At 40.5% G+C, this 15,901-nt stretch overlaps 1 protein-coding gene and 1 pseudogene across 2 annotated transcripts in view; both read right to left on the reverse strand.

The window, feature by feature from the left end:
* Nucleotides 1-15,901, reverse strand: part of ACSS2 (acyl-CoA synthetase short chain family member 2) — a 50,430-nt gene that overhangs the window by 34,226 nt on the left and 303 nt on the right. For both annotated transcript variants that reach the window (XM_015071158.3, XM_015071166.3), the window contains exon 2: nucleotides 10,097-10,292. In XM_015071158.3, coding sequence (XP_014926644.1) covers nucleotides 10,097-10,292 — 196 coding nt within the window. The remainder of the gene's footprint in view (nucleotides 1-10,096; nucleotides 10,293-15,901) is intronic.
* On the reverse strand, nucleotides 12,053-15,745 carry LOC113602570 (40S ribosomal protein S29-like; annotated as a pseudogene).

Genomic DNA, 15,901 nt, shown 5'->3' on the forward strand with positions numbered 1-15,901 from the left:
AAAAAAAAAAAAAAAAAAAGTTTATTTATTTATTTATTTTTGAGGGTTGGGGGAGAGAGACCGTGCAAGGGAGGGGTAGGGAGAGAATCCCAAGCAAGCTCCATGCTGTTAGCACAGAGCCCAGCACGGGGCTCAATCCCACGAATCATGAGATCATGACCCATGCCAAAATCAAGAGTCAGATGCTTAACTGAGTCACCCAGGGGCCACTATAGCCTACTTCTGTTAATCACTATACATATAATATTTTATTTGAGCAAAAAGATTCTAATGACTTTAAAAAATTGAAAATTACTGAACTAGATGATCTTCAAGGCATCTTCTATATTTAAATTTCTATAATTCCACATTCAGCCTGCAAAGGGATATAATAACTGTCCTCCAGACACCCGGGTAGCTCAGTGGGTTGAGCGTCTGACTCTTGGTTCAGCTCAGGTCATGATCTCAAGGTTTCGAGGATTCAAGCCCCACATCGGGCTCTGCACAGGCAGTACGGAGCCTGCTTGGGACTCTCTGTCTCCCTCTCTCTCTACCCCTGCCCCACTTGCTCTGTCTCCCTCAAAATGAATAAATAAACTTAAAAAAAATAACTGCCCTCCTATATCAGAAGAGATGTTCTATGGAAAAAAAGAATAGGATTATTCTATGTAGCCTCAGAAAATAGAACTAAAGCAAAGGAAAAAGATAGAGTGAAAGAAACTTACAGGGAGGGACTATATCTAAGAACTTTGTAGCAGAGCTGTCCAACAATGGGACAGATAGTAAGTGAACTGTGTGCTCTTGGTAGTGTTCCATAATCAGACTGATCACATGGGGATTGTTGGGGATGGAGATATTGGAGCTACAATTCCTGCTTTGTATAGGAAGTAGACTAAATGACCTCAAAGGATTATAACTGAGAGTCTCAAATTTTCAGATAGAGGTTCAAGGTACCAGACACTGGGAATCATTACTATTGCCCAATTTCTCTCATACCAAATCCAGGAAAAGGAGAAAGGCCCATCCTCAGCTCCATGCCTTCTGTACTTACTGTTGTAAATGTAAAACTGCCCTAAAGCAAGAACCCATGCTCCCACCTGACCACCTGATACCTTCAAGGGACAGGAACCCACTATTGGGTTCCTCCCCTGCTTCCAACCTCTCCCAGCTGTCCTGTCACTGCAGTCCCCTACATTTATTTCAGCAATTCTAAAGGTCAGTGCCAGAAGTTAACTTTAACAAGTACCCTGTTCATTCTCTACAGTTTACAGGTGGGAAAAAGAAAGCTCAGAAAAGGGCATTATCTAAAACCATTCTCCTCATTATTCACTAAATACACTGGTATAAGAAGTCAGCCCAGACACAAATTCATGAAGTTGACATGGAGCTCAGGATACTGAATCTGGCTTCAAGACAGTCTCCATTTATTATGTACTTATTATTACATATGTTAACATATATAATAATATATTAACCTATAACACATATTATTACACATTTACTATTAACATTCCACCTACTTCTAAAAAGTGACTAGTGAATTGGACAACACAGCCTACCTGTCTCATTTTCAGTACTTTAGGGAAGAATTCTTTAAGGTGTCAAGGGTCATAAAACTCAGGAAGAAGTGAAACAGATTAGAGATCCACCTTAAACATGAAATCCTCCAGCCTTCTTCTGCAATTTGCCCACCAGATTCAAATGGAGAAAGACTGTTTCCAGCAAGTTATTTCCCCACATACCTCCATTAGCATAAAGTACACACTACCAGGACCAGGACTGCCCCAAGCAAAGGGAGCAGACTCTCAACCTCAGCCCCTTAACTCCAAACCTTCTAAAATCCTCCTTTATTTCACCATGGCAACAGAAGCCCAGCCCACCTACTGAATCACTATAGGTTGCATCAAAACTTCTAAAAACCCACTTCCTCTTGAGACACAATCTAGAATCCTGAACTAGAAGAGCAAGAAGGACTTTGCAGAGTATCTATGACCACTAAGCCTCCACCACTCCCACAAAGGGAAGAGATGGTCTGAGACCATCTTCTTTCTCAAATGAGTGTTTTTCCTTACCACATGTATTTTAATCAGTAAATACACTATTGTGAAACCAGTGAAGACATAGACGGAAGACAAAAAAGTCCCTCCCTTCCCATATCACTGAAAGGAACTCCAGGACATGGACCTAGATAATTAACAGAGTCCTTGGATATGAATGCTAGGACAGAACACTCTAGGGCTCTGGCTTTCCATATCACCTTCACAATCTTCTCCCTGTCAGAACATGGGCTTGTCTCACCTTCCTACCTTCTCAAATACACATACAAATGCCCCACAGGTATCTGGAGAATTCTGGGTTTTTTTTTTTAACGTTTATTCATTTTTGAGAGACAGAGAGAGAGTGTGTGAGCAGGGGAAAGGCAGAGAGAGAAGAAGACACAGAATCTGAAGCAGGCTCCAGGCACCAAGCTGCCAGCACAGAGCCTGACACAGGGCTCAAACCCACGAACTGCAAGACCATGACCTGAGCCAAAGTCAGATGTTCAACTGACCGAGCCACTCAGGCACCCTGGAGAATTCTAAATATCACACTCTGGAATTCATACTTGGGAGCACAGAGGGATTCTGAGAGCCGAGTTTCTGTCCAAAGGTCACTCCTAAAGTCACCTGCCTCTCAAAAGTTCTGGTTTCTAAGGAAGGATTAATAACAGCCAGAGCCTATGGAGAGACAGCAATGATTCTGCGGAAGATAAGCACCAAGATGGCACAGAGATAATGAAAGCCAGAGGCAACCCAAAGCAAATAGTGGAAGGAATGGACTATACCAAATCACTTGGGTTTGGAGACTGGGGTCCTCTCCTGGAATAGCCTACAGATTGAGCAGTTAGTATAAATTGCCAGAATAACAGCCATCAACTACTGTTTCCTCCCTTTCCCCATAAATCCTTTAATTAATCCTCCAAATCTTCTGTCCCCAGTGTCTCTTCAACTTGCCAGCCTCTCTACCTTTGCACTACCCCTAATATCCTTTGCTCTCTCTCCCTGAATGTCTATTCCAATAACTTTGTCACTGATCACCTTCTCACATATGTACACATAAATCCCCACTAACATCTCCTCCTACCACACTAGGAGGAAGAAATTGCAAGAGAGGTTGAAACCAGTTTTGTGTGGAAGGCAAGATTAGCCCTTGGATCAGATGAGTGTGCACCTTTGAGAAAAGTAAAATGTTATATAGACTAAAGAAACCATTGACTCTTCTCTCTCAACTTTCTGTTTCTCCACCATCTACACATGCAGTTACCTATGTTGCTTTTTTTTCCCTCCAAATTACTTTAAAATTTCATCTTTCCATTCCATTCCCACCAGCCGGATCCCAGTCCAGGCACCTCTACTCTGAATAACAAACTCCCAGCAATCTGGCTTCACGCTCCCATTTCCATATGTATCCAGATTAATTTTTTTAAACCCAGGTGTGACATCATTCCCTTGCATATAATCCTTTCATAGGTCTCCAAAAAATAGTCAAGGTCTCCCATTCCCGGACCCCATCCACTGTTGACGACAACCTTGACTCCTCTTTGTCTCACTCCCCACATCCAATCTAAGTCAGCAAATTCCATGGGCCTCTTCACTCAAAATAGATCCAGATTTGGACTACTTCTAGCCACTTTCAAGATACTATTATGTTCTAAATCACCAACACTGCTCATCTGATTTCTATAATAGCCTCCTAATTGGTCTCCCTGATTCTACTCTTGCCTTCTGTCTATTCTCAACACAAAAGACAGAAAGATTCTAAATATACATCAAATTGCTGTCACTTTTGTGCTCAGGATTGTCCAGTGGTTCCCTACTTCACTATAAATAAAACCCAAAAGCTTATATTGACTTTCAAGGTTCTACATGATCTAGTGTCTTGCTGACCTCATTCTGAAAACTCTCTAGCTCACACTGCTTCAGCTACACCAACTTCTCAGCTAGTCTTAAACCAAGCAGCAGCACACTCCTACCTCAGGGCTTTTGTACTTGCTCTTCCATGTACTTGGAATATTTCTCCTTCCCAATACAATTATCTGCATGGCACACTCCATTTCCTTCTTAAATGTCTGCTCAAATGTCACTTTTATCAGACAGTTCTTCCCTTATCAACGCCCATTCTTTGTTGTCATTCCCTTTTTGCTTATGCCACTCTGTATTTTTCTATAGCATTTATCACCACCTGCCATATATTCATTGGCCTGTTTGTTTACTGTCTGTCTCCTCAAGCTGAAATATAACTTCCATGAAGGCATGGATATTGTTCAGAATAGTTCCTGGTACATAGCAAGTGCACAATAAGTATTTATTGAATGAATAAATTGTTCCCTGTATAAACCCTTTACTCCAGACAAATTTGGCCTTCTCACTGTCCCAATAGTAATTATAGCTAATGTCTTTTGAGTGCTTTCAATGTGCCAGGAATTGGATACATCACTTTGTTACACTATTCAGTCAGTAACTACATGAGATGGAAACTACTTTTATCCATTTTACAGTTGAGGCTCAAAGATATTAAATAATTTGTATAAAATCATATAGCTATTTTTGCAGCAGAAACAGGACTCAAGTTAGGTTAGTCTGATACCAAAGCCCATTCTCCTAATTTTTTCATACTGCCTCCCTACATGCCTTCTCCCTTCTGTAAACTATTTGTGTAAGTGGCTCTTTGCAGTTGGCCCATAATTGCTTTCCAGCTGTTTTATATAGGTCTATTTGGTTTTCCAAATAGAATGTCAATTCCATAAGACCAAGATCTGGGTATTTGAAATGTGGTACCACATTTTATCTTATATTTGTAAGCAAATTAACCTTAAAGTTAATTTGACAAATTAACTTTAACTAATATGACAAATTTCTCTTTTCAGCTGTCACAATCTGGTGTTAGACAACTAGAATAATGAAGCAGGATCATATGGTGAAAAGAGTAACTGACTAGGAGTAAGGATACCTAGAGATTAGTCTCAGCTCTGTCTCCAAGCTCTGTGTCAGCTGTAGCCTCACTGATCTTTAATCTACTAATCTGTAAAGAAATTGGCCTAGATGAATCTAAATGATCATTTCAGGAGCACCTGGGTGGTTCAGTTGGTTAAGCACCTGACTCTTGATTTAGGCTCAGGTCATGATCTCACAGTCATGAGTTCAAGTCCCATGTTGGCTCTGCACTGACAGTGCAAAGCCTGCTTGGGATTCTCTCTCTCCCTCTCTCTCTCTGCCCCTCCTCCGCGTGCCCATGCCCTCTCTCTCTCTCTCTCAAAATAAAAAAATAAACTTAAAAAATAAATAATTGGCCACTTCAAATTCTAAAAATACTATTATTCCATGAAAATTTACAATGTGTCAATCCAAAAGTAAAAGGCCAAATTCTTCCTTAATTAATATGGTTCTACTTTGGTTCTATGAGCACTATTTCCTCTGTGCATTATTTCAGAACATGCCCTAAAACAAGGAATGAGCTATAAACGTGGTTTGCTAAATGCCACTAGAGCTATATAAATGACATTGTTTAGGTTGAAAAGAAAGTCATACTGTGACTCCATAAGAAGTATATCAATTAGAGAAAACCGTGGAAAAGATGTCATTTTAAAAAGCATTATTGGGGGGCCTGGGTGGTTCACTCAGTTAAGCATCGGACTCTTGATTTCAGCTTAGGTCATAATCTCAACAGTTGTGAAATCAAACCCCATGTCAGGCTCTGCACTGGGCACAGAGTCTGCTTAAGATGCTCTCTATTCCTCTCCCTCTGCCCCTGCCCTGCTCATGTGCATGCATGCATGCACACACTCTCTCTAAAAAAAAAAAAAAAAAAAAGACTCTCCCTTTCCCTCTGCCCCTCCCCTCCCCCCAAGCACGTTTTCTTTCTTTCTTTTTCTCTTTCTCTCTCTCTCTCTCTCTCTCTCTCTCACACACACACACACACACACACACACACACACACACACACACAGCATGAATAAAAATTAGAGCAGGAAGAAGGTGGACTCCAAAACAAAACACTTTGGGGGAAAAAAGAGGACTTCATAGAATAAATGATATGATAGAGAGTTTGAAAAATACTGAGTATAAGATAAAGACAAATAATGCAAGAAAAATGGCAGGCAATTTTTAACTTCAGAGAAAACAAAAATCTGAATATAAAAGGAAATGCAGGGGCACCTGTATGGCTCAGTTGGTTAAACATTAGACTCTTGGTTTCAGCTCAAGTCATGACCTCATGGTTCCTGAGATTGAGCTCTGCATCTAGCTCTGGGCTGGTAGCACAGAGCCTGCTTGGGATTCTCTTTCTCTCTCTTTCTCTCTCTCTCTCTCTCTCCCCCCCCAACCTCTTTCTGCCCCTCCTCCACTTCTGCTTTCTCTCTCTCTCAAAATAAACAAATAAACTTCAAAAGAAAAAAAAGGAAATGCAATCATAAAATATTACTCTTATGTAAACATTGTGTTTAAATTAACTAAAAAACAGAGCTAGATAGATGAGAGAATGAAGTTGGAGGAATATACAAGAACACAATTCTCATCTATCATAATAGGAAGTCACAATTCCTAAAGTATGTTGTATAAGCATACTACTTAAAACTATGGAGGTAGAGCACCTGGGTGGCTCAGTTGATTAAGCACCTGACTTTTTTTTTTTTTTTTTTTTGAGAGAGTGCGAGTGCACAGGCAAGGGAGGGGCACAGAGAGAGGGGGGAGAGAGAGAATCCCAAGCAGGCTCCATGCTGCCAGTGCACAGCCCAAACCGGGGCTCAATCCCATCAACTGTGAGCTCATGACCTGAGCCAAAATTGAGAGTTGGATGCTTAAATGATTGAGCCACCCAGGCTCCCCTGAGCATCTGACTCTTGACTTTGGCTGAGGTCAAGATCCCAGGATCGTGAGATTGAGCTCCACTTATGGAGCCTGCTTGAAATTCTCTCTCTCCCTCTATCCTTCTCCCCTACTTGTACTCTCAAATAAATAAATAAATAAATAAATAAATAAATAAATAAGGAGGTTTTAAGAGAAGTAACCACATCTGGCATATTTGCACTTTACTTTTTTATAACAAATGTGACTTATTTGTAGCTTGGTTTTACTTTATTGTTAACATAAAATAATTGAATAATAATGGCCCACATGGTACTTGTCTCCCACTCCTCTATCCCTATATCCATAATACTTAACATACGACTATCCAACATCTTTAAAAATTCTTGTTGATTGAGCGACCAATGTAAAAATGGGATGAAGAGAGGCGCCTGGGTGGATCAGTCGGTTAAGCGGCCGACTTCGGCTCAGGTCATGATCTTGCGGTCCGTGCGTTTGAGCCCCGCGTTGGGCTCTGTGCTGACAGCTCAGAGCCTGGAGCCTGTTTCAGATTCTGTGTCTCCCTCTCTCTGACCCTCCCCCATTCATGCTTTGTCTCTCTCTGTCTCAAAAATAAACGTTAAAAAAAAAAATGGGAGGGGCGCCTGGGTGGCGCAGTCGGTTAAGCGTCCAACTTCAGCCAGGTCACGATCTCGCGGTCCGGGAGTTCGAGCCCCGCGTCAGGCTCTGGGCTGATGGCTCAGAGCCTGGAGCCTGTTTCCGATTCTGTGTCTCCCTCTCTCTGCCCCTCCCCCGTTCATGCTCTGTCTCTCTCTGTCCCAAAAATAAATAAAAAACGTTGAAAAAAAATTTTTTAAAAAAATGGGATGAAAATATCTTGTTATGGAATTATAGAATTTTGCACTAGAAGCAAATTTAGAAATTATATAATCCAATGCCTCTCAAATTGGTGTTCCATGAAATACTGCTTCTTGTAATGTTAATAGCATGCTGCAGAAAGTGGGGCTCAAATAAATTTGGGTAATCCTGTGCAAAAAAATTAATCAGGTGTCTTTACTATAGTTCTTGGAGGCTTTACTATGTTAATACACATTGGGAATCCCAGAAAGGTAATTTATTATGTAGTGTTTCTCAGATACATTTGTTTCATGAATTAAGCCCCTGCTACTATCTCTAGTAATGAGTGGTTTCTGGAGCATTCTTTGGAAAACACTGATCTAGTCAACTCCTCTCATTTTACAAGTAGGAAAAGAGACTCTCTAGAGTCTGTTCAGGTCTGGATGGCAGGGGAACTAGAAAGAAGGGCTTCAGGATTCTGGAGCAGTCTCCAGTGATTGAACAACTCTGGCCTAAGTTCTCTCAGTCTTTCATCATGCACTTGAATTATTTCAAACAGTGAACAACATCAGACACAAGCCTCTCCTTTACAGATCTTTAAAGATTTTCTGATCCCTAAGGAACCCAGGAAGTGAACCCAAGTGTCAAATGGAGCTCAAGCCATAAAGTCCAAGGGCAGAAGCTAAAGGAAGTCTCAATAAAAGACTGAGTTTCAGTGGCAAAGTAACCCTAAATTGAGCAATAGCAATGTGAATAGACCACTCACATTTGTACAGTTTTTTTTCCAATAAGTAAATAAATGCTTTCACAACATCATCTCACTTGAGATGAGAAAGACGGGGTAGAATTACGATCCTCATTTTATGGAAGAGGAAAGGGACTCTCACAGAGTTAAATGCCTTGTCTGTGGTCATATAGCAAGTGAATGGCAGAGTTGGGCTCATTTTAGGGCATTAGGGCTCTTATTAATACATCACAAACTGGGCAAATTTTGACTGAATACCCATTAACTCTTCCATGAAACATCCAAACTACTCCTATTGGCTCACTTAAAAAGAATAGATCAATTCTCAAAATGCTCATGGTGATGGCAGAATCAACACCCCAATTATTGGAACTTCAAGGTCCTATTTGGGTTCAGTGTAGTAATACCACCTATAAGCTATGTTGCTAGAAGGAAGGGGTCTTAAAAAGTTCCCACTAAGAAGGCAACATCATCTAGTGTTACCAGCAAGGAGTCAAACAGACTTGAGTTTGAGTCCTGGCTCTACCACTTACTAATAAGCCCTATGATTTTATTCACTATATAACCCTTTGTGCTTCACTTCTTCACCTATATCGCACAGCTGCTAAAAAGCTAATGTTAAGAGTTAGAAGGATAGCATGGTGCCATGGTTATGAGTATAAACTCTATAACTGTCCTAACTGGGTTTGAATCTCAGTCCTACTTCTTACTAGCTGTATGACTTCAGATAAGTCACTTAACATCTCAGAATTTCAGTTTTCACATATGTAAAATGAGGAAAACAGTGCATTCTTGGTTGTCAGCATCAAATGAGATAATATTTGTTAAGCACTTGAGCATAGCGTCTGATACTTTTGGGGAATGTCATCAAAAAGATGTGACCTCCAATCTACCTGATTGACTCTTCCAGCAGTGGGAGGCTTCTTACCCCTTCCCATGTCCTTGGAATGTGGGTTCCACTTGCCTTTCCTGCTCAAGGACATAGCCTTGAGATGTGATGATGTAGTACTGAAAACACCTGCATGTTACTAAGCCTATTTAGGACCTCTACACACTTTTAAGATTTGGAGGGTGAGTACAGTGTTCCGTTTGTCTTGCTGCTGTCCAAGACAAGCTTTGTATGTAAGTTCTCTTTGTTTATTAAAACTGCCACCTATAAACCTGGAATGGCTGCCTTTTTCTTCAGTCTCTCCTTACCCTCTGCTTATGGGGGGGAGGAGGGGGGCGGTTTCAGATTATACCTGGGAAACTCTGGGAAGGACTGCAAACCAACAGGTATTATAGTTCACCCAAAGATGATAATAACAATGGTAGTGAAAATCCCAATATCCATACTTTCCTCCCAAAGCAAAATGAGAAAGATTGCTACTCAGTCCTATTCACTTCCATTTACCCTCCCCTCTCTTTCCTCTCCAACTACAAGCCAAGAGTGCCAGACTAGAAGTCAGGACACCTGGCTCTGAATGTCAATTCTGTCACATACTAGTTACGTGATTTCAGTGAAGTCACTTAACTTACTTGAGGTATTTTTCCTCATCTGAGATTAAATTAGCAATACTTTACTTACTCTCCTAGGTTGTTGCAAGGATCAAATGAATTAATAGATTTTAAAGTACTTTGCGAACTATGAAACACTATAAAATTTGAGTGGTGACTTTTTATCTGTCACAGGCTTCAAGATAGATGTTTTTACCAGTAAAAAGCAACTTTATCGCCAAGTTTTTTCTCATGGACAATTCGATCCAGTACGTTGTAGCAGATGTTGGTAGTTGCTCCTTTCATCCACTCGATGAAGATTTTTCCTTTAGTCACATCAAAATTGTACTGGAGGAATGGGCCAGGACATGAGGTCTTCCAGTAAAATTCCTTGGCAATGTCTCCCCAAAACTCTGCAGCAGAAAGGGAAACCAAGACGTCACCAAATTTCTCAGACATATTTATCCTCAGATGGCTTACCAGTCTATGACACGAACAAGTCACAACTTCTCTGCCCTATACTCTAGGACCCACAACGGAGGTCCTTCCTTTACCTGTCTAATTTTTATCACCTACTACTTTCCTAACCTACCTTCTATTCCCATGAGCTGAATCTTGACTCAAATTTCTTCCTTCTCTCAAAACTGCCACTCCGTTTTTTACCATCTATTCAAATCATAGCCACACAATGCCTAGCACAATCAGTAATTTAACAAATTAAGTAGTGAAAGGAAGAAATCCTTTACCCACAGAGCCTTCCATAATATCTTTCTCCTAATTTGTTCATTCATTCACTTTCAGCAATTATTTAATGAGCATCTCCTCCTATTACATCTTGACCAAGTGTTACTTGCTATGAGTCAGATGTTGCTTTAAGCTCTTTATATGTATTATCTTATTTAGTCTCTACCACAACCATAAGAGGTAGGCCTTGTTTTCATTCTCATTTTATTGATTTGAAAAATCAAGGCTTACCAAATGTCCATTGACTGATGATGGATAAAAAAGACGTGGTATATATACATAACATATAATGGGTGCTGGGTATGAAGGAGGGCACTTGTTATGATAAGCATTGGATTTTGTATGTAACTAATGAATCACTGAATTCTACTCCTGGAACCAATATTGCACTGTATGTTAACTAACTAGAATTTAAATAAAAATTTGAAAAGAAAAAAAAATGAAAATCAAGGCTCAGAGAAGTTAAATAACTTACCCTAGGTTATATAGTTACTAAGTCAAGATGTGAACTGCCCAGAGGAAGACATTTTTGCTAAAATCTAAAAGAGAACAGGAGTTTTTCTCCACTTCCCTACCAGGAAACAGGGCCATGAGATAGAAAGGAACCAAGGGTATATGTTAAGAGGAACTCCCTGGGGCTGAAGCACTGAGAGTAAGAGAAAGAGTAGCAGAAATTAATTCATAACTGGGCAGATCATGCGATCCTTCTGGGCATGATAAGGAATTTGATATTATCCTAAAGAAGAATGGAAAGCCATTGTAAGATTTTAAGGAGAGGGACATGAACAGATTAATAATCTTAAAATATTTGCCTGCTACTCCATAGAAAATGTATTCAACAGGTAAAACATGTAATGTCAGAGCACTTAGGATATTGTCAGTACAGGGTCAGGAGCTAGAAGGAAGAGACACACTTAGAAATATAACAGTGAAAGGAAATTTAGAGATTATTATCCCCATTTCACCAATAACAAACCAAATTCATAGAGGTAAAGTGATTTGCTCAAGGTTATGTGATTCAGTTTACACAATCTAGGTGGAAAGATAAGACTAACACATGAAATACTGTTGAACATGCAAAACGATACAGTTGAAAGCTAAATCATATGGTGTACAACTTGCAAACAATTTAAGAAATCCAAATAATTTTTAAAAAAGATAAATCCAATGTCAGATGGCTCTGTAAAAGAGATACTTTTTTTTTTTTTAATTTTTTTTTCAACGTTTTTATTTATTTTTGGGACAGAGAGGACAGAGCATGAACGGGGGAGGGACAGAGAGAGAGGGAGACACAGAATCGGAAACAGGCTCCAGGCTCTGAGCCATCAGCCCAGAGCGTGACGCGGGGCTCGAACTCCCGGACCGCGAGATCGTGACCTGGCTGAAGTCGGACGCTCAACCGACTGCGCCACCCAGGCGCCCCAAAAGAGATACTCTTATATGATAATAGCATTATAAGAAATTGTCACAATCTTACTGGATAACAGGAAAATGACTGACGAGAGCCATAAAATTTTTTGTACCTTTAAACATCTGCTAACTTAATTTTGGGAAGCACACTACAAGAAAAAATTCCAAAGGAAAAAAAAAAGTGATTGCTAAAGAGATGTTTGTAGTAACACTATTTATAACAGTGAAACTGGAAACAACCCAAGAGCCTAATAATTAAAAAAAAAAAAAAAAAAAAAGCTGATGAAAACTAGTAATACTAGTAGTAATACAACAGAATACTACATGGCCACTAAACAGAGGGCAAATGGGAACTGGCACTTTAGCAAATGGCCATTCCTGTACCAGGCACTGGACCAATCTTATTGAATCTATTTGTGTGTGTGTGTGTGTATGTGTGTGTGTTTTTAAGATTTTATTTTTAAGAAATCTCTGTATCCAATGTGGAGCTTGAACTCACAACCCTCAGATCAAGACTCACTCGGTGCCCCTCACTGAATTTTTTTTTCATATTAAAACACTCATAATTGAAGTATTTTTATTTTGTGTACAATGAGTGAGCATTAAGGTAGGTGTCCTGGATATCTGCGGTTAAGGTAGGTATCTTGGATGACCCACTCACGGTAGTTTACTCAATCCAATTTAATACAGCCTGTATCCTCTGCATACTGATGGAAACACTGGCGGCACATACTGAGGCTGTGTTTCCCTGATCAGACTGTGGCGATTTGAGCAGACATGGCAAGAATAAAAACCCTGGCCAAACTTCCTCAAATGGCCCAGTAGAGCTACTGGTGATCTATCTTCTCTCTCCAATGCAGCAAAATGAGACAAAAGGCTTCACTGAATGTTTATACAGCCCTATTAAGTATATATTAACTACCCTAATTTTATAGATGAGAAAAACAAAGCTCAGAAAACATAGGAACTCTCCCAAGGAAACACACAGCTAGAAACCAGTATACACAATCACATCTGTTGTTACAACTACATTGAATACATGTATATACTCGAAAATATTTTTAAGTGATAATAGTAGGCACAGGTTATATAAAACTATTTATGACCCCCATTTATGTATATCAATAAGGATGAGGAAAACTGAGTTTTGGGACACTTGGGTGGCTCAGTCAGTTAAGCGTTCGACTTTTGATTTTGGCTCAAGTCATGATCTCACGGTTTGTGGGTTCAAGCCCTGTGCTGATAGTGTGGAGCCTGCTTGAGATTCTCTCTCTCTGTGCCCCTCCCCCCTTGCACTCGCTCACCCACATGCACTCTCTCTCTTCCCCCGCCTTAAAATTAATAAATAAACTTTAAAAAAATAAAAAGAAAACTTGAGTTTTATGATCACTTAGTTTTGTTTTGGGAGGGGTTTGTTTTTATTTGGTGGAAGTATTGAAATCTGGATGCTTCATTGGCATGCATTCTTTTTTTTTTAAGTTTATTTATTTATTTGGGGTGACAGAGAGAGAGGGGGAGACAGAGAATCCCAAGTAGGCTCTGTGCTGACAATACATCGCGGAGTTCGAACTCACGAACTGTGAGATCACGACCTGAACTGAAATCAAGAGTCAGATGCTTAACTGACTGAGCCACCCAGGCACCCCACCATTAGCATGCATTCTAAATATGAAAGTTCAGAAGAGGAAAAGATGAGCATGGACTAGATGATCAGGGAATGTTGTGTGGAACTGGTGGGTTTGACTAGATAGAGAAGAGCAGAAGGAAATGGGCAAAGGCAAGGAGATGGGAAATAAACCTTTGTGTAATCAGTATATCAGTGAGAATGACTGGTCTAGAATAAGGGGTGTGGTAAGGAATAGCGGGAAATAAGAATAGAGAGGTAAGGTGTAGCTAGTTATCCAGACCTTGAGTAAACGGCAATTTCAAATTTTTATTTGAAATTGGAGGAAATAGGGAACTACTGAAAGTTTTTGAAGTGACATATGAAAGCAATGTTTCCAGAATCTCAATCTAATAGTGTTTATTTTAGATAATCTACCAGAGAGATTGGTGGGTGAGACCAGGGGACGGGAGAACCAATTAGGAGGCTGCTTCCTTGAACTAAAAGGTACTGTGGGAATGGAAGAAAAGGTAAGCAGAAATATTTTGAAGAGTATTTAACAGAATTTGGTGAAAGGCAGACTGCGGGGTCAGGGAAGAGGAAGACTATAGCTATCAGGAGTATAGGTTCTGTAGTCAAGACTATCTTAGATCAAATCCCAGATCCACTGCTATGCAGCTTTATGGCCTCATGCAAGTTAGTTAATCTCTCTACACTTCAGTTTTCTTCTCTGCATAATGGGGATAACAGTCTACATCAAATCAAACAGGATTTGTGTTCAGTAAGCAGTAAGCAATCTTTAATGAGATAAAGAGATAGAAAAGATCCATCTATAGTTGATAGATAGATCTTATTATAGAAGAAGATGATGAAAGAGATTTAGTTTGGGATAGTGGTACTGACAGGAATTAGAAAATTAAGGGGAGAGCAGTTTTAGGAGGGAAAATTGGTAAATCCCAGACACAGTCGTGTTAAATATGGTGTAACATCAAGGTATGAGAATAAAATGGTCTACAGACCTATGAAATCTGGGACCAGAGCGTAAGTGGGATCCTGGGCACAAGGCTAAATATATAGAAGTTATTATTGTGGAAATAGATAGAAAACAGATGAACTCATGATGGGGGAAAAAATAGAAGAAAGAGAAGTGAAAAGAGGTCTGAGGATTCAAACTTGAACACTGCCTGTGTAGCAGTCAACCACCCTACACTCGATTCAATCTTGTCTTGCATTACTCAGTAATCCCTTGGCCCACGTTGTTCTTATTATCAGACTAACCACCATTTACTGAATGCCAAGTGCTTCAGGCACTCTATCATGCACTTATCACCTGCTTTAGACCTCAAACAAACGTAGGAGGCAAGTATTATTATCAGCATCCTACGGACGAAGAAAAGGAATCTTAGGTTTAAAACTCTGCTTAAGACCTCACAGTGAATGAATGGTAGATTTTGGGGGTGGTCTGATTCATTGCCCAGGCTTATCCCACTGCCAAACATAATGCTGCCTCCCAATGTTGGTACAGTTTTGACCCCTTACCCAGACTGAGGGCAAGGGCAAAGAATTTTCCATACACATTCTAAAAGACATGGGACTTTCTATCAGAATTTCTGAGTTATTACAATCCCAGCCCGATTTTTTTTTTAAACTGAATCTTAGTGACTTGTTTGGTCTTACATTGCGTAATTGCCGCTGGAATTTATGAAATATGAAAAACAGATCTGGGACTCCGTTACTAATGTGGGGGACCCCCAGGACGGGAACGAGACCCTTTACTAACCAACTGTGGAGACTAAGTCACAGGGTAAAGGTGTCAGGAGGCAAAAGCTGAGTTGGCGTGAAAGGGAGCAAAGAAAGTTCTGTAGCTCTCCTCCCCTCGAGGCTCCCCCCCTTCGCCTCTGCGAACCTCAGGAACTCAGACCTTCACTCGCCTCAAGGAAGCCCCAACTCCTCACGAAATCCCCAAGTCGCCAAGGAACTCCCTGGTTCCTAGGGAACCTCATCACAGAACCCACCTCATCACAGAACCCACCTCATCACAGAACCCTCCTCATCACAGAACCCTTCTCCCTACAGAACTCCCATATCCTCCCGGAACTTCTTTTCCATCTCCTCAAAGAACCTGCCTCTTCATGAATCTTTCAACCTCCCAAGAGAAAACCCAACTCCGCCAGGGACCCCGATCTCCTCACGTAATCCCCGTCCCCCACGCCTCGTGCCCAATTTCTCACTCTTCTGCAACCCCCCACTTCTCTCCTCACTGAC

The sequence above is a fragment of the Acinonyx jubatus genome, chromosome A3 (assembly GCF_027475565.1).
Source record: "Acinonyx jubatus isolate Ajub_Pintada_27869175 chromosome A3, VMU_Ajub_asm_v1.0, whole genome shotgun sequence".
Lineage (NCBI taxonomy): Eukaryota > Metazoa > Chordata > Mammalia > Carnivora > Felidae > Acinonyx > Acinonyx jubatus.